Below are 25,000 nucleotides of genomic sequence, written 5' to 3'. Positions count from 1 at the left end.
AGAGGTTCATCCTTGATCTGTCTTTCAAACTGTAACCTCCAACCATACCATTTAACCTGACTCTGAGGAATGGGAGAGAGCTGTTGGCTAATTGCCCAGAGACCCTGGTTCATGTCTTGCTGATTGACTTTCCTTAACTTATTTCTAATAACATGTGAATTGTAAAGTCTAGTATAATTTCCGAGCTAATCCTAGCAGGCGTCTTGGTGGTGCAGCGGTTAAGGGGTGTTGTTTATTGGATGATTGTTTGTTGAACATTGATCATTCTCTCAGTGGTGCGGTGGAGAGCACTGTTGGATAACCTCTGTAGACCAGGGTTCCAGTCCAACTGATGAACTCATACTTCTACATCATGTGAATTGTAGTCAAGTATAACTTCCGAGCAAATCTTAGCCGGCGTCTTGGTGGTGCAGCGGTTAAGGGGGCGGGATGGTGTACACGTCTGAGTTTCAATAATTAGTAGGCTACAGTAGTAAGTAAGTAACACATCGATTCACATTAATGTCTGATGCGCTTTAAGACCATAATCAGTGCAACAACAAAAAAAGTGCTTAACTATATTTCGAAAACAGCAACTAAAACAGAGCCGAGCAAGCAACGACGGGCGTTAAACACAACCAACAGTCGAGCCTTTATGAACGGCAGAACTCAGAGCTGCTTGCTGAGCTTGCGCGCCGTCCTCTCGCTCGCGTCGAACGCCGCCTTGGTGTCCATCAGCTGGTCCAGCTGCCGGCGGACCCGCGCCATGTCCAGCTGGACCGTCTCGGCCTGTTGGCGCAGCGCGGCCGACTCCACGCGCAGCTGTGTCGCCGACAGCGCGAGCTGGTCGCTGCGCGTGCGGCACTGGGTCTGCACGCGCTGCGCGTCCTCCAGCATGGACTCCACGCTGGACGCCACTGACTCACACTGGTCGCGCGACATGGCCTGCGGAGAAAGGGGGCGGGCGGGTGCAGGTTTGCTTATTTTTTACGGTGATTCACAGTGAGGTTGGTCGGGTACCTTGGGATTAAAAGGAGGAGGTATCGGGTTCTAGACCTCTTTTGGGGGGCATAGGTAGACTGCACTGCAGACATTGGGTATATTGGGGGGAAATAAATGGCTGTGTGGGGTTAGTGTTTAACAGAGGTGAAAAGGCCGGAGCTCACGAGTAGGGTCCAGCTGCAGGCCCGGAGAACAACACTCTGGCGTGACAACGACCCTGGTGCGACCGTAAAACCCCAAGAAGAAGAAGAAGAACCCTGGCGCGACGGAAGTACTCTGGCGTGACGGAAGTGATTTATTTTTTTTACACACCGCTAAATTGGATACCAAAGATGAACCATGGAAGTAAGTGTGACTGCCAATATGCTTGATATAGCCTATTGAGTATGATTAATGTAAAAGTCGTGCCTCTGAGCTTACGAATCCGGAGTGCTCCAGGAGAAACGGAGCAATACCCCCGGAAATCGAGGCGGAAGTATAGAGTCAGAAGTCAGACCATTCGCGAAAATAGATAGAGTAGGCTCGTATAATATCTGATATCCATATATAGTGTATTTAACGTGTTATGCTTAAATTTTACTATATACCTGACCTAATTGCTTTCTTTTATTTATCCCACATTGTATTCACCGGAGGAAGAAACAAAGTGGAAGTGGTAGTAGTCCACAAGCCGGTGTTCACGAGAGTTTCAACTGCTACTTTGCAAAGAAAATGTTGCAGAAAAATCTGCAGCCTCATCACAGGGGGATGATGTCAAAAATGGTTTTATGGATTCGTTAGAAGAAAACGCTACATGGCAGCATTGATGGATTAAGGGGGGGGGGGGGCTCTTAAATAATTTATTAGGAGGTTTTTTAGAGCATCCTCCAGTTTATCAAAAACATCTGGAGATCAGTCAGTTTATGAACGTTAATCTATTGAATCGAGTCCCAGAGCAAGCATTAGTACCGTGCACCCTCTAGTTATGTATGCGTCTAAACAACTGCATCCAAGGGTAAATGTAGTGTATTAGGGATATTTCCCAGTGTCACTAATATGAAATGGCTGGAGATAAAATATAGGCCTTCTAAGACCTTCAAAGGAATTTAAAGGGATACGCAGAGGTATATGAAAATTTGCCTGTTTTACCCAGATTGAGACAATTTGTTTAATCCCAAATTCATCATTGTGCGTCAAGAATGGGAATTCCCCGGGTTAGCTGTGAAATTTGATTTTAGAAACAATGTCGTTCAATGTAATGTCACTTATAGGCTTTAACTAATCCCAGTGTCTTGGTGGTGCAAGTGAGAGAGCTGTTTGTTATCTGTTCTGGAGACGTGGGTTCAAGTACCCACTTCTGCACTAACCTTGGAATCCTACTACGATTTTGAAAACATGTAAATGTCATTGTCAACTATAACTTTCGACCATGTACTAGTAAGTGTCTCGGTGGCGCATGTGAGAGAGCTGTTGGATATCAGTTCTGGAGACCTGGGTTCAAGTCTCACCTGGAACTCCCTGACACACACTCACCTGGAATCCTGGTGGGAGTACAACATTTTTGTTAAAGTAAAGGAGAAACTTTTATCAAAACGTCCCCTCCTCCGGGTGTTTGAGCTGTTGAGGATCTGTTCTGGAGTCAACGGTTTGACTCCTACGGTGGGGGGTCTTATGGGAACGACTCTCTGCTGATTGGGTCCATTCTCGCACACATTCATTTCGAATGACTGTCTGTGAGAATGGATGGCTGTGAATGAGTGCACTCATTCACAGTCATCCATTCTCCCAGGCAGTCATTCCCACTCACCCATTCATTCCCAATGACTGTCTGTGTGAATCGATGGCTGTGAATTAACTGATTCACAGACACATCAATTCACACAGACAGTCATTCACACTCATCCAATCACCAGAGAGTGATTCTCACAAAACCCCCAATGGCAGGAATCGAACCAGTGTCTCCAGAACAGATCCTCAACAGCTCTATCACCTGCGCCACAGAGACACCGACTTAGAAACGGAGAGAGTTCATTGTTGACCCTACAATACACATGACATTGTTGGAAAAGGTTTCCAAACCAAGGTGAGTGTTCCTGCCAGGATTTGAACCCAGGTCATGTACACGACTCAAGAACCGAACACATACAGCTCTATCCACTGCCCCACTGACCAACCGGTTCAGACTTAATCAGAGTTCATAATTGACTTAACAATTCACAAGAAGCAATGTCGCGTGAAATTGAAGGTCAATTATAACCTCCAACCACTTAATAGTAAGTGTCTCGGTGGCGCATGTGAGAGAGCTGTTGGGTATCAGTTCTGGAGACATGGGTTCAACTCCCATCTGACACACTCTCACCTGGGACACACAGACACACTCCCACCTGGAATCCAGGAGGGAGTACAACATTTTCGTTAAAGTAAAGGGACAACTTTTATCAATATGTCCCCTCCTCCGGGTGTTTGAGCTGTTGAGGATCTGTTCTGGAGTCAACGGTTTGACTCCTACGGTGGGGGGTCTTATCGGTGAGTGTTCCTGACGGGATTTGAACACAGGTCATATACACGACTCAGGATCAGAACACATACAGCTCTATCCACTGCCCCTATGAGCAACTGGTTCAGACTAAATCAGAGTTCATAATTGACTTAACAATTCACAAGAAGAAATGTCACATGAAATTGAATGTCAATAATATCATTCTTATTAGCCGTGCGTGCGTAGACTCGAACCTGAGTCGACAGAGCGTTAACCAACAGCCCTGACCGCTGCACCACCAAGACGCCCCCAGAGCATGTTTGGAGGTTATACTTGACTTTACCATTCACATGATAGAGAAATAAGATGTATCTATTGAGGTACCTCTTGAACCCTGGTTCTGAGAAGGGAACCCGCACCTGCAGAGTGTTAACCCACAGCCCTGACCGCCACACCACCAAGACACATATCGGGAAGTTTTGGAGGTTACACTTGACTTTACAATACACACAGTCTAGAAATAAGAGGTGTCCACTAAGGTACTTACTCCATCAGGGGACTTAAAGCCTGGGTCTAAGCGGTGAACAGAATCTAGGCTCAGCAAGAAAGGATGAGCAAATTTTTAATCCCTGTGAGCTGGGACTCGAACCTGCGTCTGAGTTTTGATGATTTGACGATTTTGTTGATGGCGGTTAGACTTGACTTTACAACTCACATGATATGGAAAAAACATTAGAGAACATTAGTTGGACTTGAATCCCGGTCTCAGGAGTGTCAGCCAACTCCTCTCTCCACTTCCCCATGGAGGTTGGGATCATATTCAGAGGCTATATCGATCAGTTCAATAGAAATATCATTACAGACTTTATAGACTTATTAGACTTACCAGACTTACCCTTTAGTTAATTAACATACATTAAAAAGGAATTGAACCCTGGTCTCCAGACTGCACCATTGTTCAAATCCTGCTGATGATTGTTTCAAGTAAGATAGAGCAAGGATACTATAACTCTGCAAATCAATAGATTCGGCAGTCGAAAGCAAATGCTAACCCGGGGAATTCCCCTTCTTGACGCACAATGATGAATTTGGGATTAAACAAATCGTCTCAATCTGGGTAAAACAGGCAAATTTTCATATACCTCTGCGTATCCCTTTAAATTCCTTTGAAGGTCTAGGAAGGCCTACATTTTATCTCCAGCCATTTCATATCAAGTGTCACATGTGTAGCGCTGTTAATGAAATACCGCAGACAATCTAGATCATATATATAAAACAATGACAGAAATCCTATTTGAACTTGTCTTTCATTATAAACATCACATCGCCCAGAAACTGTAGCAAAATCAAAGTGGAAAAACATCTTTGATATCACAGGGAAATAGATGTTTCTACTTCAATGCATATCTTGTTCATAGATTTGTGGTTTGAGGGACTATCCTAGGTGTCATCCAACTCATTGGCTTCCATCCAACTTTATCGGATTTGCAAATGACTCAGACTGAGCTCTTCGGTTTTACAGTAGGCAACAGAAATCTAAAATAAGATTGATCTCATTCGTAACAAATGTACTATTTCATGTCCTGTTTCATCTGCTGTTGAAGACTTTCATCATTGGTTCGACCCGTGGTTAAATTCATCAGACTTATCCGTTTCACCGGTTCGTCAGGGCCCATGAGATTGGTCTCGATAATGTTGTGTCCTTTCCTCTGTTTCTACGGTTGTTGAATTTGGCGGAACGGCTTTACATCTGAATAGTAATATGAGAAATGAAGGTCAGGTCATGCAACGGACTACAATGACGAGCATCAAAACAGACTACAGAGGCAAAAGTACAAGAAAGCAAGACATCGGCGATCACAACTGACTCAAAAACACACCCTCTCAGCACTATAACAACGTGTGTGAATGTTGTCACCAATTACATTTTTCCATCACAGTATGCTTGGTACCTTGCCATGGAGGCACCATTTGACTTCACTGTTGTAAGTAGGCATTATATTAAATGAAAAAAGAGCTGACGATTGAAAAGATATGCTTAAAATAAGAATTGGATTTTTGACATATGTAAGGTTACAACATCGAAAAATGCATACTTGTATGCATATTTTATCATTCTCGATTCTTGGAATATCCCCTTACTTTAGAAAGACATGCCTGTCCTCAGAAAATGGTGGTGCACAGTACTGCTTGAGAACTTCCACCTGGATGGGTATGTTTTTGTTTATTTCAAATATGAATATATACCTCAACCCCAATATTAACAAAATATGTATAATTCCTACAATAATTTCTCTTTATTTATACAGGCACCGTGCACGGCAGAAGGTTCCCACACTTCATGGAGGAAGCCAAACAAATGGTGGCTGGACTACTTCCACCAGTCTTCAGACTGAAGCGAAAAAGAGAAGTGAATGACGTTTCCAGTGACAGAATACAAATAATATATTGTATAGGCTTAATATTGATTTGACTGTTTGATTCTTTTGACAGTGAGTTGGAGCTGATGGCAGTCAGCATGAAGAAGCTATATCTTTAGGCTTCTGTAGATTATTTGTTAAATAAATTGTGAGGAAACTTTGGTGTGATTATTCTTCAATGTATATTTATATCAAATTATGATGGTATACTTTACAATTTTTGTAAAGTAAAGTATATTATTTGATTCAATTAGACATATTAAAACAATTACTTAATTCTAATTACCTAATTCTAATGGTCAATTACTTAATGAGTAAAGTGTATAATACACAATTCCATTAAATAATTGTCTACACACTAAATCAGTTTATTCGTCTAAATAATGTTAAAAAAATTAAGCAATAAAAATGCTTACTGACATGTCATAATATTGTTTTATTCTAATTTTTTGGTCTAATTAGTTTAATAACGCAAACATTTTTAAGCTCTAAAAATGGTTCCTAACGTGTCGAAATATTTTTTTATTTCTATGTTATGTTAATTCAAGCGAAAGATAATTTATTTGTCTATAAAAAAAATAATCGGAGGTAACTTCCGTGCAGCCACAGTACTTCCGTCCCGCCAGGGTGTTCTGTCACGCCAGGGTGTTCTTCTCCGGGGCTGCAGCTGGATACTCTTGGAGCTCACAGGTTTAAAGCGGGCCGTCTCGATCTCTTTGGCTTGGGATGGAATTAGTCGGCTTACTGGTGTATTTAGAAACGTCTGTGGTGGTGACTCTCTCTCTCTCTCTCTCTCTCTCTCTCTCTCTCTCTCTCTCTCTCTCTCTCTCTCTCTCTCTCTCTCTCTCTCTCTCTCTCTCTCTCTCTCTCTCTCTCTCTCTCTCTCTCTCTCTCTCTCTCTCTCTCTCTCTCTCTCTCTCTCTCTCTCTCTCTCTCTCTCTCTCTCTCTCTCTCTCTCTCTCTCTCTCTCTCTCTCATCAATCCATCACTCGGAAACTGTACATTTACACCTGTAACTAGGCTGAAACTCGCAGTCATCACTTCATTACTGTAAGTTACATTAAGTCTTTAACGCCCAAAGGATACATCTTCAAAGAAACACATAGCATCATATATGAGACACTGCTGGTACTGATATGATACTGGAGTGTTGGCGTCTTACCGGGAATTCGCGGGTCAGAGCTGAACAACCCTGTAACGGTCCTTGGAGACTGGACAGGGGTAGGTCTCTCAGTGCTGTCCGGGGTGGGTAGTTTGAGTCCCGTTAGTCCTGTGTTCAGACGGAAATGAGTGATCAAAGTCTGGTTAAATTGGTTTAAAAACAAAACTGCTCATCAGTACAGTTCAAGTTAAAAAGTTCCAGATGAAAGGGTAATTAGTCTACCCATCTCGGTTTACCTCTTTCCTTTTTCTCTCTCTTTCTGTCTCTTCTGTGACCGTTTAGGTGCAATCAAAACCAGTTAATCCCAGCAGATTAGAGAGAGCGAACGAGAGAGAGAGAGAGAGAGAGAGAGAGAGAGAGAGAGAGAGAGAGAGAGAGAGAGAGAGAGAGAGAGAGAGAGAGAGAGAGAGAGAGAGAGAGAGAGAGAGAGAGAGAGAGAGAGAGAGAGAGAGAGAGAGAGAGAGAATACCAGTTACGTCCTCTCTAAACCCATTAGATCTACTTTGATCTCGGCTCATGGAAACAAACTGCTTGACTTTAGCGACAGGTCCACTTTTCACAAATATTGTCGGCCAGACTTTTTCTTCCGTCATAGAAGTCACTTTACTGACTGTGTTCCTTTATTTTAAAACATCAAAGAACATGTTACATAAATTATATATAACGACAGGGGTAGGCTCTATATACCACGGCCTAACACATCGCTTTTCCCCAGAAAATGTGTATTTGGATGATAGCGTGCCTTTTCATGTGCAGTATGCTTTGTAAACCACTAGAGGGCGACAACGCTTCAATTATAAAGCGCAAACACGTTTTGGAACTTTCTACTTACTTATTTTCCATGCTGTACACTTAATATTATCAATAAATAAAGGTCCTTCTCGATTATTTTAGCATCATATTTTATTACAATTTCACAGTTAACAACTCTTAATATAGAATAGAATAGAACACAAAATACATTTTAAATACAATTGGTCAGAACTTTGTCTGTGCTGGTAGGAGTGGCTAGCAGTACTTTTTTCTATCTTATTTGAAATTAAAGAGATACACGAAATGTCTTCTGTTCTAGAATACCCCAATAGAAGAGAATCTATTTTGTGGGAACACCTAGAAAATAACCAGTTTCAAAAAGATCGCCAGAAACACACATCCATTTTCAGTTACAAAAAAAAGGTAACTGAATATGGGTGAACCGTCCTAGGAGTCAGGCAGAAATACACTTGGTTAGGCAAACAATAAAGAAGTCACCATGCGTCCGGACTTTGGTAAGACTTCTTTAGTCATAAAAGTCTCCTGTGGGTGTGTGATGGTTATTCTGGGAGGGTTCGTGACTGAACAGCGGTTTGTTTTCTCCGGCTGACCCGCCCCCGGCCCCGCCCCCAAACCCGCTCCCGGCCCCGCCCCCAAACCCTTCCACCGCCGTGGGGCTACGGTCCAGGCAAATCTGGAAGACCAGCAGGCCGCCGGCAATGATCCAAAGGAAGAAGTTCACCCACACCGCCGTCTGAGAGAGAGAGAGAGAGAGAGAGAGAGAGAGAGAGAGAGAGAGAGAGAGAGAGAGAGAGAGAGAGAGAGAGAGAGAGAGAGAGAGAGAGAGAGAGAGAGAGAGAGAGAGAGAGGGTCAGTTTCACTACTTTTTCCTTTTGCTCATGCTTGATACCTGGAGCTTCGAGCACTGTATTACTGTTAATAATAACTAATAGGATTAACCAATACGACTAATACGATAACTAACACGCTCGATGATCAATCCCAACCGTCAGACTTGGAGCCAATCACGTTTGTCATACTTAAACGGCGCTGTGATAGGGAAATGTCTGACCGTGTGGTCGTCACGGACACACTTCCTGTAACCCTGATGATTTCTCAATCCATAATGCGGCTCTGCGGACGATGCTCACACTAAATGTATTCATTTATATTTATTCCGCTCTTCAATTGTATATTTCACTTTTATTTTGTCACTGCAGTGCACTATGCGTCATTCGGCTAATCAAATATTTGGAATCTTGGGTAAATGTTGAAGGAAGATTTATTTATAATTGTCCCAATGGACTACCTTCCTAAAACTACATTACCCAGAATCCTACTGACCTCAGCATTGTGTAGTCTGATGTAGAACTGGTGTCCGTCAAACGCAGTGGCCCATGTGGCCCCCTGGGCCTGCTCACAGCTGGGGACGACAGGTGCAGACATACATTACTCTGTGTGTGTGTGTGTGTGTGTGTGTGTGTGTGTGTGTGTGTGTGTGTGTGTGTGTGTGTGTGTGTGTGTGTGTGTGTGTGTGTGTGTGTGTGTGTGTGTGTGTAACCTTGCAGAGCATGATTCCTGACTCAGCAGAACAAATCCACTCATAATCGTCACAAATCTATAATTCATAAAATACTTAAACCAAAACCCCCAATAGTCCTCAGTACAACCCCTGCCTGCTCTAACGTGCGTGAATGTTTATTTAGGGCTGTGGGAATGTAGTCCTCCCAGACGAGGTGGCCGAGTGGTTAAGGCGATGGACTGCTAATCCATTGTGCTCTGCACGCGTGGGTTCGAATCCCATCCTCGTCGCATAGGTGGGGGTGTGAAACGCCCTTTTTCAAATAGTACTGTGCAGGCAAAAATCATGCATTTAACTGCATGTCGCTGGAGTAAATTGAGTTTACCAACCGAGACTCACAGTGAATGTTGCCTCATTGAGTTGTCCGTCAGATTGAGATCACCATTGTCCCACTCTTTCAACAATTTAAAAGCCCAACTATTTCCTGCTCTAACGTTGGTGAATGTTTTTTATGGGCTGTGGGTGGAACCACTTCCAGACGAGGTGGCCGAGTGGTTAAGGCGATGGACTGCTAATCCATTGTGCTCTGCACGCGTGGGTTCGAATCCCATCCTCGTCGAATGGGTGGGGGATTGAAGTCCCCTTTTTTAAAAGTGCTGTGCAGGCAAAAAAAACTGCACAGACATGCAGGGTATGTCACTGGAGTAAATTTAGTTTACTACCCTCGAGTCACAGTGAATGTTGCCTATTGTGCAGCTGATTAAACCACTGCTGTGCGAGAGTACAAATCACCTTTGTTCCACTCTCTCAACCCTTTAAAATCCCCTTTATTTCTGACTCTGAACGGTTACTAACGGTAAGAAACAACGTCACAGATTGGATTTTGAGGTTATATCTTATTACTACTAACGAAATGCGTGCAAAATAGGACAATGGTAAAGTGTTGTAAGAGTGTGGTGAAACTGAGTTCAAAAGTCAACACAGTGTCATATCTAGATGAACCGGTCGTCAGAACTGTGTGTGTGTAAGTGCAAGAATGTGGGGGTGTGTGTGTGTTGGGTTGAATGTGTATGCACTTGTCTGCGGCCGCGTTTGTGTGTTGAATGTGTGTGTACCTGTTTGTGTTGAATGTGTGTGTGTGTTTGTGTGTGTGTCTGTGTGCGCGTGTTGAATGTGTGTGTGTGTGTGTGTGTGTGTTGTGTGTGCGTTTGCGTTGAATGTGTTTTTGCGTTTGTGTGTTGAATGTGTGTGTGTGTGTGTGTGTGTGTGTTGAGTGTGTGTGTTGAATGTGTGTGTTGAATGTGTGCGCTGAATGTGTGTGTGTGTGTGCGTTGATTTTGTTTGTGTGTGTGTTGCGTGTGTGTGTTTGTGCTGAATGTGTTTGTGCGTTTGTGTGTGTTGAATGTGTGTGTGTGTGTGTGTTGAATGTGTGTGTGTGTGTGTGTGTTGAGCACTGAATGTGTGTGTAGAATGTGTGTGTATGTGTGTGTGTTGAATGTGTGTGTGTGCGTTGATTATGTTTGTGTGTGTGTGTTGAATGTGTGTGTTTGTCTGCACCTGTGTGTGTGTGTGTGTGTGTGTGTGTACCTGTGTCTGTGTTTGTGTGTGTATGTACCTGTGTGTATGTGTCTGTGTACGAGTCTTTTTGTGTACCTGTGTGTATGCGTGTATGACGAGGTGGCCGAGTGGTTAAGGCGATGGACTGCTAATCCATTGTGCTCTGCACGCGTGGGTTCGAATCCCATCCTCGTCGATGGGTGGGGGATGCATGTCCCCCTTTTGAATAGTCCGGTGCCAGCAAAAAAATGCACTGACATACAGGTTATGTCAACCTGTGTGTGAGTTTCATTTGTCTACCTATGTGTACTATGTACCTATGTAAATGTACCTATCTGTGTACCTATGTAAATGTGTGTGTATGTTTGTACGCGTACCTGGTGTGTGTGTCCGTGTCGTGTGTGTACCCTACCTGGTGATCTTGTCCACAGCCTTCACGATGGAGCTGCAGAGGGAGTCGCGGCCGATCTTCAGAATGCAGCCGGAGATGAGGAGGAAGAAGAGGAAGACCCCACACAGACCCAGGGTGAGGGTCGTCCACACACGCGTCCTGGGAGAGAGGCATAGACAAGAAACGTTGCAAGGGAGGGGAGTGAGAGACATAGACAAATAAAGACAGACAGATGGTGATCATATCGTTGCGTTGTCTCTGTGGAGAGAACGCAGCAACACCTCTACCCAAGCCCCCCCCCCCCCCCCCCCCGGAACCGTCGCATTTACAGCAGAATGAAACCCAATAAACCGCCAAAGTGTGCAGGGTGGAGCGTAAATTGGGGTTCTACCTCAAGCAGGCAATTTACCTAGGGGAGTGTAAATGCGCGTGCCGCGAAAAAGGCGTGCATAAAACAGCATATTTGTAAGCGTAAAAAACGCTCAGTGAGGGAGGGCTGTATCTGAGTAGAACAGCTCCAAATAAGAAAACAAGTCAGTAAAGGGTCAATTGTGTTCTCTGTGTTGGTCTCCATTGTTGTTCTACTAAGCTGCGGACGCTTGGTGATGACTTAATACAACGTGATGACGTATACAAGAGGCAACCAAACTACGTTTCAGTTGAGATCGCCTAGTGTGAGCACAGGCCAGCGGCACAGCGTGGGGGGGGGCAACATCTTTGCCTAGTGTGAGTGCGCCCCGAGAGACGGACATAGAGAGAGACCAACACACATAGATAGAGAGAGACCTGCACACATAGACAAAGACAGAGAGACAGACAGAGAGAGAGACAGACAGACAGACTCGCACACATAAAAAAGAGACCGACAGACAGACAGACAGACAGACAGACAGACAGACAGGCAGGCAGGCAGGCAGGCAGTCAGGCAGAGAGGCAGAGAGAGAGAGAGAGAGAGAGAGAGAGACAGAAACACACACAGACAGAACAAGAGAACATGCCATTTAAGGCAGTAGAATAGCCCAGGCATTCCCAACTCAACCTTGATATAAAACTGGGCCAAAACTAACACACATCCGTTTGTTTATGACATGTAGAGACACGCAGAGACCTTCAACTCGATTGTTCACCGTACTTGACAATGTCCATATTTTTGTTATTAAGTGCAACCGAAAATAGGAGCACACGACTTGGTTTCAACACACACACACACACACACACACACACACACACACACACACACACACACACACACACACACACACACACACACACACACACACACACACACACACACACACACACACACAGGGTGTTTTGATATGTTAACTGAGGTGGCAATACCAATACAGATATATTATATATATATCGTTAAATCCAATAATAATTATGACAATAAATAAAAAAACTGTGACTCAAGGATACATTCCCGATGTATGGGTCAGACACTAGGAGAGACTCACCTTTGCATGCTTCCATCGATACAGCAGGAGTAGAGCCAGTACAGTGACAGGGTGAAGCAGGTGACCGCGACAATCACAGAAATGGCCGACACAAAGTAGCACAGGGACGCTGGGCTGGACACAGTGGCTGTGATGGTTTGGGTCAGGTTGTTGAAATCCACCGTGCCATACAGCATGCACAGACCGCCGAGATTACCCTGCGAGAGAGGGGGGGACTTTTATTTTGAAGGAAAACTTGTATTTTATCGATAAAGACGCTGTTTCTTTTTTAAAAAGAATTGTTAGTTACTAAGGAGAAATAATCTTTACATTTGTTGGGTAATATTTGTGTGAATGGCAATAACAAGCCCCAATACTTTTACTATTTAAAAAAAAACGAAATACAGGGTAGCCTACTTGGTGGGAATAAACTAACTAAAGAGGGAAATAAAAAAAGACAAAGAAAGAAAGAAAGAAAGACAGACAGAAAGAAAGAAAGAAAGAAAGAAAGAAAGAAAGAAAGAAAGAAAGAAAGAAAGAAAGAAAGAAAGAAAGAAAGAAAGAAAGAAAGAAAGAAAGAAAGAAAGAAAGAAAGAAAGAAAGAAAGAAAGAAAGAAAGAAAGAAACTAGTGGTCAAGAAAAACGAAACACTTTCCGTTCAGGGGAAACACGTTTGTGATTGTAGTTTGATCTACAACGGAAGTGCGAAGAACTGCAGGACCGTAACATGGACCTTAACAGCAGGGGCCTTCGGCAGGGCTCATGATTTCAATAAGGAGGCGGGGGCATAATTGGGCACGAGGACGGCAGGTCACATGAGTTGGTCGCCGCGTTGGACTCTTTTTGGTCAACATGTGTGTATCACTTTAATTCACACACGCATTTGATTCCACGTACTACTCAAATGAGTTTCAGTAAATAAAAGACGGATACACACAAAAAAGGAAACTAAAAAAGTGTGCGGTCTACAGAGCGGGATAAAAAAACGTCTCATTCTATCTCACCTTCACCTTTATTATACTTGATTACAACATGATCAAAGTAGGCAAGATCATATGCGATCATATGCGTTCATATCGAAATCAATCCCCCAACTCGTGTCTAAGAAGACTTTACAAGGGGTTTCTAGATTAGACAGCCGAACTTTAGCCTATAGGTTGTGACAGTTGGGAGTAAACGTCAACAATCCAGTGAACACGCAATAGCCCAGCCAGTAAGATACGACACGTCAAGTTATGATATTTGTGGTTCAGCATGTGGTTCAACAAAAATGGACTTTGGCCCATAACATATCACGACACCACAGTGGATCACCATCCACTGACTTCGCCAATTGGACAAGGAATCTACCCGGAAGAGCATGCAACGTGTGGTTGATCTATTTGCCTTCCCAGAAGATGACCTAGCCTATGTTTTACCTGTGTGATGGCGAGTGATGCGGCTGTTACGATCCCACATACGAAACAGCTCGCATACAGAGCCAACTCCGCAGCCATCAGGCAGGAGAGCGTCATCCTCCGTTAGGAAATGTGCGGAGTCTCGACCTTCCTCCGGTGCAGAAGTGATCAAAACTTACGGCGGGAGCGCGCACTCCAAATTGTACAGGGGGAAACGGGCTTTTCTCGGACACGCGCATCAACGAAATAATAAATCGTTCAAATAGCTCGCTCTCTAGATGTTATTTGTATCATTGTCCGCTGATCGACAGGCTCTTGTACTTATTATTTTTTTCCTTGAACCAGCATAAACTAGCAGTTATTCTGATAAGCAAAATCAAGCACAGAAATCATGTCTGCGCCTGAAAAAGCCCACACTGCCGTCTACCGGTTACTTCGAGATATGGCACGCATCGCGTAACAGATAACGGCGGGAGGCTCATAATTACGAGACTACCATGCCGATAGTGTAGAATAGTGTATAATTCATTCGCCTAAAATATTGTATGGGCCCTAAATTTCTCACATTGCAATAAAAAATGACAAATATGATTGTCTTGGTGAGTATTTTATGACAGGTTACAGGCAATTTAAGGAGGCTATTTTTGTGGGAACATAACAGCAGTAAATCCTGGGTCAAACAATTGTGTACCTGGCTCGTAAATACCAGGGTGTGTGTGTGTGTGTGTGTGTGTGTGTGTGTGTGTGTGTGTGTGTGTGTGTGTGTGTGTGTGTGTGTGTGTGTGTGTGTGTGTGTGTGTGTGTGTGTGTGTGTGTGTGTGTGTGTGTGTTCTGCGCACACGAGTTCATGGCCCCCTACAATGTCAGCCTCCTATAGTTTGTCACGGGCTTAACTGCTTATGGAGCTTGAATGGCGCAGACTGACTGTGTGTGTATGTGTGTATGTGTGTGTGTGTGTGTGTGTGTGTGTGTGTGTGTGTGTGTGTGTGGTGTGTGTGTGTGTGTGTGTGTGTGTGTGTGTGTGTGTGTGTGTGTGTGTGTGTGTGTGTGTGTGTGTGTGCGTGTGTGCTCGCGCACAGAGGGAAACCACGAAGCTTTCATATTTTAATTTGCGCAGTAACGTGCACATCAAAATTCAACACTGGGGAATGAAGCACATAATTCAACAGAACCGTATTTACAAATTAGAAGAGAATTATGACAAGCAGGAAGAAGAGGTTGAAAGGCCAGTGATACAGCAAAAGCGCACATAGCACACTTGAAACAGGGATTACAGGCGTAGCTCGGCTTAGCTTCGTCTGACAGGCAACAGTAGAAAGGATACAACATGATCATCTTTGACTTGATAAACATGGAGAGAAAATAATGGATTAGAACTCTGACAACAGAATAAGCATTTTTGTAATTGATCGATTCGAATTACCAAACATATTTTTCTTATATAGAAATTTTAATTATTTGGTTGTTTATTTTGGATTATGATCAAATAATATAATTTAGCTTAATAGTTTAGTTAGTTGTGATGGGAAACTGGAATTCTGCATCACATTGTCATAAATTATAAGATATTTTATTGGTCAGATTTTGGATTTTTGTCTTGTTTGCAACTTCCAGTTACTGCAAGTAACCACCAAACCAGACTGGAAATGTTATTGAAAGCAAAGTTATAGCCCTTAAGCCTGCAAAAAAGAACATTTATCTTTTCAAATACAATAGACACAAAAATATTATAGTTTACAATGTAAGCGAATATATAAAGAACAAGATTATGTCCATAAAACATAAAAAACGTAAAATTCATTATTTAAAATTAATACTTTGTCCCTTTTCAAGAGTAAATTGTAACAATATATTGAATCACTTTACACGCAAATGGTGTTTACGTTGTTTTTTGTTCAGTAGAAGAAACAACATAAGCAAAAAAACATCTTTCGACTTGAGCAACTGTTCTGAAATGGGTCATGGCAGAATTTGAGTTACTTCTAGTTTTTCCATCACATAATCTCACAGGAAATTGAACAACGATAATACACAGGGTACATTGTGGAAATTTATTCCCAAAAGGTTCATCAAAGAAAATTAAAAAAAATGACCTTCAGAAGTCCATTTCAGATAAATAATACGACGAGAATAGCAAGAAAATTTAACATTACAAGATAATAATTACACCATATTTAAATATAGTCCGTCTGTTTGGGGGAGCTTGTTGCTATTGGCCAAACCATGGACGTGGCGTTTGAAAGTGCACCAGGGATATGGTACGTCGTGGGTTTTAGAAAACAGGAGGGGCTCAAATAACCACCACTGTCTTAGTCCATTGGGCCCCAAACAATATTGTTATAATTGCCAGAAAAGTTATTAACCGAGGTTATTGTACAGCAACACGGATCTCTGTGTCTTCACTTCCTTCCTTCCAATTGTTTTTCAAACTAAAATGGCCCCTTCCTCTGTAAATGAATACTGTGTATATCAAAGTAGTGTGTGTGTGTGTGTGTGTGTGTGTGTGTGTGTGTGTGTGTGTGTGTGTGTGTGTGTGTGTGTGTGTGTGTGTGTGTGTGTGTGTGTGTGTGTGTGTGATGGGTGCTATTTTATTAAGAAAAAAATATGTTTACTGCAATGATGGAGTAAGTGACATGTCTTTTAAAAGAGACACAAAGACACAATGATTGTGGTTACTTGGACCAAATACAAACTTTTTCTTTTTTTAGGAAGACAGCTTTCAAGTGTGGAGATATATCAGAAGAATGTCTAAGTTTGAATGCGGTTTTGAATTGGTTGGTCAAGTTATGTGACAGTAGAATCTCTCGCACTTTTAAAATAAAAAAATCTTAATGAGGATGATTTCTGTTAATTGTTCGGTTTTGTTTCACAATTCAAAATACTGTGTGTAACGTATATCCAGCTCAGCCTAACCCTCGTATCCCATCCTATTGACAAATCCTGTATTTAATTCTCCTCTGCGACAAGTGAGCCTTGCGTGTTTGTGAGACGGTGCGTTCAAAACAACGTCAGCCGACGGGACATCCCGGCAGCCTGAACGCGTCGGGCACGGGGCTGTCCAGTTTACAGATGATTTTATATATTCCTTTCTTCCAGCAGGGGTCAGTGTCCCTCCCGTTGTGAATAGCAGAATAAAACTCCCTCAGCGCCACTTCGGCTACCTCAATAAATTTCTCAGGAACCTGCATGAGACAAGAGAGAGATATCAAGAGGGTGATGCATTTTGAGGATATATTGGTACTTGTTGGTTATTTGAAGTGACAATGGGAACGTTCATTTGTATACAAATGACACAAATATTAAACCATTAAATGAGAGTATATTAATTTAATGGTTCATACATTTTTATTGATGAAACATTATTGCTATGTTTTCTGTATCAAAAATCGTCCGGTTAGCTCAGTTGGTTAGAGCGTGGTGCTAATAACTCCAAGGTCGTGGGTTTGATACCCGTACTGGCCAAGGATTTTTCAACCTCGCTTTACACCGGATGGCCGTTGTATGCAGATTCCTAATCCATTTATAGATAAAGTAGGCCTAGATTAAGGTTTCAAAGTTAACTTAAAGTTACCAACTTAATTAGCAAAACTTTAGTGGCAAATGTTCTCTAATGCATTCTGAGATATTCCATATTTTCTAGAATATATATTCCGAAGGTCAGTTTCTGGTAGTTACTATTAACAGTTGTGTCCAGTTAGCTCAGTTTGTTGGAATGTGGCGCCAAGTTCCCAGGTTCGATACCCATGCTGACTTGTCATTTTGATATATCAAATAATATAACATTTATATATAATTATTTCTGTCATTTTTTATATTTATCAAAGCGTTTGTTTAGCTCACTCCCGAACGTGGCTCACTCCCCTGAAACCAATCACTCACACTATAGTGCACGTTCAGACCGTATAGCTCGCTCCCCTGGTACACACCACTCTCACTATAGTGCACGTTCAGACCGTGCTGCTCACTCACCTGGTAAACGTTGCTCTTGTTGTAATGCATGTTGAGGATGCGGTAGAGTTCCGTGTCTCGGCTCATGCGGAGATGGCTCTCGCCCCCCAGGTGCGCTGTCCCATCCCTGGGTAGACAGACACGCAGACGGACAGAGAGATGGAAACATTAGCCCTTGTTGTTGCCGGGCAGAGCGTGATGGGGAAGTTTGGACACTGTCCGTTGCGATGGAGCACAATCGCTGAGATGTAGCCATTACGTATCTCTTCCAGGAAAACGTGGTCACGCATCACTGATGTTCGTTGCTCAGATTTTACTATGCTTTGATTGTTGGTTCAAGCCTCACTTGTGCTGAGGTACTCTGGGTAAAAGCACCTGCTAAATGAATAAACAGCCTTTTCTACCGTAACCCAAATTAATTTGGAGAAAGCACATTTGATTTGAATGACCACGCGTCATGGCTAATTCCAACTAATTCAAGGACATTTTATTCATACTATGCACCTTAATTTAACCGATTCGCTCTCAGTTTTCCACGGTTATTTTCCGTGGAACATGAATAAAACAGTCAACAGTCTCCTCAATAACATCGGTGCATCGTGATATATTTCCAAGACATTTGCTCTGCCTCTCGTTCAACGTATGTCTTTGTGACTCCAGCCCACCTTTTAAAAAGTGGCGTTTACTGGAGGTGTATTCTTTATTGAGTAGAAATGACAAAATATACCCTTGAGTGACATCACACATGGGCGTGTCCCGGATGTATGACGGACAGATCAGCCCACCAGTCGGTACGGCCCAGTGTGTCGGCTGGTAGGCTGACCTATAGCCATCATCGCTCCAGGTGGACACTCCCACTGGTCGCTGTAGGGTGGCTTGTCACGGCTAATCAACCTCACACCTGGTGGTAAAAATAGGGGCCCTTTAGGCTGGGAGTGGGTGCTGAGTGTCATCGACTTTATCGGGTCAGCTGCGCTCCGTCCCTTCAACCGAAACACTATTTGTTCCGATCTCTTACCTAACGTGAGCTATGCGCCTGTCAGTGGACCGTCCACGTGTCGAGACGAAGGAGGACAACGACAACAAGACAAGGACGACTAAGTGTGTTTTGCAGATGGATTCGACAAAGCAATATTCGAAAACATGTTGCGAAAAACGGATTTAACCCTCCCCGGTAGTCTCTCTCTCTCTCTCTCTCTCTCTCTCTCTCTCTCTCTCTCTCTCTCTCTCTCTCTCTCTCTCTCTCTCTCTCTCTCTCTCTCTCTCTCTCTCTCTCTCTCTCTCTCTCTCTCTCTCTCTCTCTCTCTCTCTCTCTCTCTCTCTCTCTCTCTCTCTCTCTCTCTCTCTCTCTCTCTATTCTACATCGGCGCATTCTAAAGAGCCTGATTATGGATCCACGTTGACGCTGCGCAATGACCCCGCGGACGCCGTCGTGAACCTGTTTTGGTTCTGCGTCGGGTTTTAGTAAGCGGACCAATCACAGCCCTCGCTGCTGCGTCGCCTCGACGCAGGGTTACAATTTTTGGGAGGCGCACGTCCGGCCCTCGCGGTGGACGCAAGGGGGGTCCGCGAGGAGGCAAGGGGGTCCGTAAACCCCCTTGCGTTGCGTCGACCCGGAACCATAATCAGCCCTTAAGCCCCTCCTCCCGGACGCTCTGTCGTGGGAGGAGACCGCCGGGGGACAGGGTTAGGGGCCGTTTGATCGTCTGCCGTCGTCTGAAGGTGATGGACACCAGAACCGGAGGGGGGTCTGAACCTCGGGGGTGGGGGTGGGGGGTGGGGGGTTCGGGGGGGGGGGGGGGGGGGGAGCGTACCGTGTCAGTGCGTCACGGACGGCCTGCCGGGCGAAACGCTCCATCTGGATGTAGAAGAACTCCCGGAAGTTACTGAACCACTTGATGAGCTGGGACGTCACACAGCGGTTAAACTGTGGGGGGGGAGGGGGGGGGGGGGAGGGAGGGGGAGAAAGAGTGAAGGAGAGCGGGAGAGAGAGAGAGAGAGAGAGAGAGAGAGGGGGAGAGAGGGGGAGAAAGAGTGAAGGTGAGCGGGAGAGAGAGAGAGAGAGGGGGAGAGAGAGGGGGAGAAAGAGTGAAGGAGAGAGGGAGAGGGGGAGAGGGAGGGAGGGAGGGAGGGAGGGAGGGAGGGAGAGAGAGTGGGAGAGAGGGGGAGAAAGAGTGAAGGAGAGCGGGAGAGAAAGAGAGAGAGAGAGAGGGGGAGAAAGAGTGAAGGAGAGCGGGAGAGAGAGGGAGGGAGGGAGGGAGGGAGAGAGAGGGAGGGAGGGAGTGAGGGAGAGAGAGGGAGGGAGGGAGGGAGGGAGGGAGAGCGAGAGAGGGGGAGACAAAGAGAAAAAGAGTAGGAGAGAGAGAGTGGCCGAGAGGGAGAGGGGGAGGGGTAGAGCGAAAGAGAGAGGGGGGCCGATGGAAGGGGGAGGAGAAGGAGGGATGAGAGAGAGGGGAAAAAAGGAGAGAGAGAGGAGAGTTATGAATAGAGCAAAGGAAGAGAGAGAGAGAGAGAGGGATACATAGAGTGAGAGAGAGAGAATCACACAGAAGGATGCAATTTAGGCAATTGTACATTTTTAACAACTCAAATCACAACTCTCGCCTAGAAAACAAAAACACAAACAAACTGATTTGACGGTTGTGTGTTGATCCCCCACACAGAGGGCTGGTGAAATTTGTTTCCATAATTATAACGTTTACGACTTTCCTAGCACCACCTGCTGTCCAATTCTAGTTCAGTTGTGTCGTGTTTGTATTGTGGTAAATAGAACGTAGAAAAACAAGCTTTTTACAGCTTGGGGTCGGTCAGCTTGTAAAACGCGACGACAAATCACCATGACTGCCGGCATTTTGGCAGCCGAGGAGCGTGTGAATGTTATGTTATTAAGTGGGTAGTAATATCTTTGGGTCATTGCTCAGTTATTAATTGTCAAATGATTTGGAGGAGCTTGTGTTTTGAACTGCCAGAACGTTTCTCAGGCTAGACATGGCAAAAACACTGTTTTGATTAGCCAAGAATACGGCATCTTTACGTTGATTTAGGATCCTCTCAAAATGGCGGAGTATCACCAACTAAAACCCCCATGATGCATTCTGATGTACAAACCCTCTACCATGAAAATACCAAGGCACTAGTTTGGGTTTTTCGTGTTTAACCAAAAGTATGAGAGTGTATGTCAGTATGTCAGGGGAAAATCTGTGTGTTTCATCAGGTCCTGTGTGTTGTATTTCTTTCACTGAAAGAGTACCTTGACGTAGGATTGGTTGATTAGTTTAAATTTGACCGTGATTTCGAATTTTGCGTCAAACGATAAAAAACGGATATAATATATATATATATATTTTTCCATTAAATGTGTTATAGAAATTGCAAGAACAGCTGGATACCAATTCGTACATTATTTTCGATCTGAACATTTTCTTTTTTAACATTTTTGTGTATTTATTTCAGGGGAAACTTTCAAGTTCTCACGTACAAAGTGTTTTTTTGGAGAGAAATGCCAAAAAAATACATCATGTTTTCAAACCCCCAAAAAAACGTTTAAATAATCGCTAATAAAATGAATCCTATACTGTACAAATTTGCCTCTCGGTGACATTAAAGTTTTCTAAGCATGAGTCAAAATAGTCTTGATTATGATTTATTCTCATAATTGACAGCCCTACCTTGACGTCTGGGAAGTAGGTCTTCAGCGTGTTGGAGCTGGGGTACCGTGCGTAGAAAAACATCAGCTTGGCCTTCTTCAGGTGGCAGGGGGACAGACCCTCCTGGGTGTGCACGGCATCCAGGTTAAGGGAAAGCACGGGTATGTACACACACACACACACAAACGAGCTGCACATGCACATGCACACACACACACACACGAGCTGCACACCCACACGCACACACACACACACACACAAGCTGCACACCCACACACACACACACACACACACACACACACACACACACACACACACACACACACACACACACACACACACAAGCTGCACACACACACACACCAGAGATGGAAATTAACTTTTTTGCCCACCAGCCAATGTGGCAGGTAGATTTAAAAATCTACCAGCCACTCATCTTTTTTACCAGCCACTTTTTATGCGCTATATTATTTTTTTATAGATGCGTACATTTTAAACAAATTGACATATTAACAATAAAACAACATGCATGGTTACACCATCATAAGTCAATCTAATTAGTGCCTGAATACAAATGTGTCCACAGACATGGTAACTAACGTATGATAGTAAGCATTATTGGCCCTTAACACTAATATTCAGAAAAAACATTGCCTCAAAAGGCTATTGGCTTAAGTAATACAAGTAGAGGCATATACTTGAACTTTATACCCTGAACTTTTAAACGTTGCAAACGTGCAAAAACATAATTATATATTTATGTGGCATTCAGTCCAATGCTGGAAATATATCTGTGGCCTTCAGTAGGCCAATGCTGTGATAAAATATGTAAAGTATGACCAAGTGTTTCTTTCTGTTCAATCGATAGAACGTTATCAATCCCCTGTGGGAGAAATTTCTTAATGTTTGTCCCTATAAAACAATAACGGTAAAAAAATAAATACACGACGGTAACTGCGTAAGTGACACCGTCCAATCTGAAGGCTCTACTTAACCACTCCCCCTACTCACTTCCACCAATGCAAAGAACTGAACTGAGTAGGGGAGGGCGTAGCATAACTAGTTTGCGAACGACCCAAAGAAACGCAACGCAAATACAATGAGAACATGTATGAGGCTTTAATAAAATCCCGGACGATTTTTTAATTCCGCCACACATTTTTTAAAAGTGTCTCAAAAAGAGGGCATGTCCGGGCAAAAGACGACGTCTGGTTACCCTACGTACGGGAAACCCATTTGATTCCTACCTGTAACACTGTTTAATAGCGGCCCAAATCGGTGGGCGCTATCCTGGTAATTTCTCTGCGTGAGAAATACGAAGTGTGGCGTGTGAGCGTGTGCATGGGTTGAATTGCATGTGTCAAACGCCGAATGCGTGAGACTTGAGAGCCCTGTTAGTGGTATATTATCCCGGATGCCGGACAGTTGCAGTTCAGCAAAAGAGGCGTAGAAGAAGAAGGGATGTTGACAGTAATGGTTGTGGAACTGCACAGCGCCGTATAACGAATATTAAATATGCAAATTTGATCGGACCTTACTGGAAAGTATTACCCGACACAGTGGCGGGTGAAGTGACACAATTCACCAGCCACCATACAAATCCACCCGCAAATGGCGGGTGGCGGGTGTTAATTTCCATCCCTGACACACACACACACACACACACACACACACACACACACACACACACACACACACACACACACACACACACACACAGGATCTGCACACATCCCTCCAAGGGATGTGTGGCCACACACACGCACACACACAATTCCGGAATTCACAACACATAATACAGGAAGTCCCAGGTTTTCTGCTTCCCGGAGAGGGGAAGGATGGTCCACTATGTAACTATAAAGGTCTTTCTAGTGGGTCTTTATCAATGAGTTACAGCTCAAGTTCAAGCAGTTGCGTGAGTACAAAGGGGTGGCCCTTCTCCACCAGAGGCTCCACCTCTGCTAGGTGATGTCCTCTCCATCGATCACTTCTACATTTCCTCTTCATTTTCTGAACAACTCGCTCTCTCTTTTATTTTGTGATGGTTTCCGAAACAGACATTTACTATGCCCACGCACAGAAACACATGCGCCCACACACACATGCGCCCACACACACACATGATGTGCACCCACCCACACACACACACACACACACACACACAAACACCCACACACTGTGCACCCACCCACGCACACACACACACACACACACGCACACAGACACACACACACACACACACACACACACACACACACACACACACACACACACACACACACACACACACACACACACACTCTCTTCTCAAAGGAAAGGATATTCCCCCCAGCGGCAGGTACATGTCCCCACAGTCCATCCCCCCTCCTCCCCCGAGTTCTCCCCCTCCTCCCCCCCTCATGCCCCTGTCCCTCCCCCGGGGTCCGCCGTGGTGGGGGTGGGGGTGGTGGGGGTGGGGGTGGTGCCGGGGGCCCATCGAGGGCTCCAGGTGCCCCATCAAAGGGAGGGGGGGGAAGCCCGGGTGGTGTCCCGGGAAGGCGTCCAGGAAGGGGTCGGAGGTCAGGTAGTCCTTGTGGGAGGGGGGCGGCAGGTGGGGGAGGGCGCGGGAGAAGAGCTGCTGCATGGAGTAGTGGAGGAGGGGGAGGGAGAGCTGGGGCGGGGGGGGCGGGGGAGGGGCCTGCGAGGGCGGGGCCAGCAGGGAGGGGGCCCGCTGCATGGCCTGGTGGTGCGGGGCGGCGTTGGGGTGGTGCTGGGGGTGGAGGTGGGCGGCGGAGTGGGGGGGGTACGACGGCGGCCCCCCCCCCAGCAGAGCGCCCGGCTTGTGTTTGGCGTTGTTGCCGTCATGTGACTGCCGGGGTCGGGGGTCGCCGTGCGGCCAGCGGCCGGGGGTGTTGGTCTTCATCAGCTGCTGCCGCGCGCCCCTCGGCCTCTCGTGGGGGTCCCCCTCCTCCTCCTCCTCCTCTTCCTCCTCCTCCCCCCCCATCCCCCCCCCCCTCTCCTGCAGCAGCGCGCCCATCCACGAGCCCGGCCGGCCGCCCGCTCTCCCCCCCTCCCCTCCTCCCCCTCCCCCTGCCCCGCCGGCGTCGGGGGGCGGGGCGAAGGCGACGGCGGCCGGCGGGGAGGGCGGGCCGCACCCGTCCTCGCCCTCGTGCTCGGCGTAGAGGCGGAGCACGCGGTCGATGACGCGTGCCACGGCGCTGCCCAGCTCCACCTTCAGCGCCTGGGCGAACTTCTGCCCGCCACCCGCCTCCTCCTCGCCCACCGCCGCCACCAGGAGCTCCGCCTCCCCGCCGTCCGCGCCCCCGCCCTCCAGCCACTCCCCCCG

At 45.2% G+C, this 25,000-nt stretch overlaps 2 protein-coding genes, 2 long non-coding RNA genes and 3 other non-coding genes across 7 annotated transcripts in view; 4 read left to right on the top strand and 3 right to left on the bottom strand.

Moving 5' to 3' along the window:
* The window catches only part of LOC115529521 (uncharacterized), an 8,505-nt gene extending 1,107 nt beyond the window's left edge, over positions 1–7,398 (bottom strand). The window contains exons 1-3 of the long non-coding RNA XR_003973532.1: positions 7,258–7,398; positions 7,022–7,129; positions 1–924 (exon numbers count right to left, since the gene is read on the bottom strand). The exon at positions 1–924 is cut by the window's left edge and continues 1,107 nt beyond it. This is a non-coding gene — a long non-coding RNA (uncharacterized LOC115529521). The remainder of the gene's footprint in view (positions 925–7,021; positions 7,130–7,257) is intronic.
* On the top strand, positions 923–6,076 carry LOC115529535 (uncharacterized). The gene is made up of 5 exons (XR_003973571.1): positions 923–1,326; positions 5,380–5,424; positions 5,587–5,651; positions 5,749–5,849; positions 5,933–6,076. It is a non-coding gene; the product is annotated as an uncharacterized LOC115529535 (long non-coding RNA).
* A 507-nt stretch (positions 7,399–7,905) lies between the features above and the next one.
* Positions 7,906–14,384, bottom strand: tmem179ba (transmembrane protein 179Ba). The gene is made up of 5 exons (XM_030338262.1): positions 14,102–14,384; positions 12,705–12,901; positions 11,266–11,403; positions 9,119–9,197; positions 7,906–8,528 (listed from the first exon to the last, which is right to left on the bottom strand). Exons 1-5 carry the CDS (start codon positions 14,195–14,197, stop codon positions 8,301–8,303), a joined length of 738 nt encoding a protein of 245 aa, XP_030194122.1. The 5' UTR covers positions 14,198–14,384; the 3' UTR covers positions 7,906–8,300.
* Positions 9,505–9,586, top strand: trnas-gcu (transfer RNA serine (anticodon GCU)). The gene has a single exon. It is a non-coding gene; the product is annotated as a tRNA-Ser (tRNA).
* Positions 9,834–9,915, top strand: trnas-gcu (transfer RNA serine (anticodon GCU)). The gene has a single exon. It is a non-coding gene; the product is annotated as a tRNA-Ser (tRNA).
* trnas-gcu (transfer RNA serine (anticodon GCU)) lies at positions 10,968–11,049 on the top strand. The gene has a single exon. It is a non-coding gene; the product is annotated as a tRNA-Ser (tRNA).
* A 787-nt stretch (positions 14,385–15,171) lies between the features above and the next one.
* prox3 (prospero homeobox 3) overlaps positions 15,172–25,000 on the bottom strand; it is a 14,000-nt gene continuing 4,171 nt past the window's right edge. The window contains 5 exon segments of the mRNA XM_030338298.1: positions 15,172–17,262; positions 18,050–18,155; positions 19,843–19,955; positions 21,697–21,804; positions 23,999–25,000. The exon segment at positions 23,999–25,000 is cut by the window's right edge and continues 105 nt beyond it. Coding sequence (XP_030194158.1) covers positions 17,089–17,262; positions 18,050–18,155; positions 19,843–19,955; positions 21,697–21,804; positions 23,999–25,000 — 1,503 coding nt within the window. The 3' untranslated portion in view covers positions 15,172–17,088.

Source organism: Gadus morhua, chromosome 17, assembly GCF_902167405.1.
Source record: "Gadus morhua chromosome 17, gadMor3.0, whole genome shotgun sequence".
In the NCBI taxonomy this organism is placed as follows: Eukaryota; Metazoa; Chordata; class Actinopteri; order Gadiformes; family Gadidae; genus Gadus; species Gadus morhua.
This window is presented reverse-complemented; position numbering and strand designations above follow the sequence as displayed.

Excerpts from the sequence above, each read along its gene's own strand:
- tmem179ba (XM_030338262.1), bottom strand. The coding sequence starts at position 14,197 with ATGACGCTCTCCTGCCTGATGGCTGCGGAGTTGGCTCTGTATGCGAGC. Across the intron at positions 9,198-11,265 it reads GCTGTGGACAAGATCACCAG|CTGTGAGCAGGCCCAGGGGG; the intron begins GTAGGGTACACA and ends TGTCGTCCCCAG. Across the intron at positions 8,529-9,118 it reads TCAGACTACACAATGCTGAG|ACGGCGGTGTGGGTGAACTT; the intron begins GTCAGTAGGATT and ends TCTCTCTCTCAG.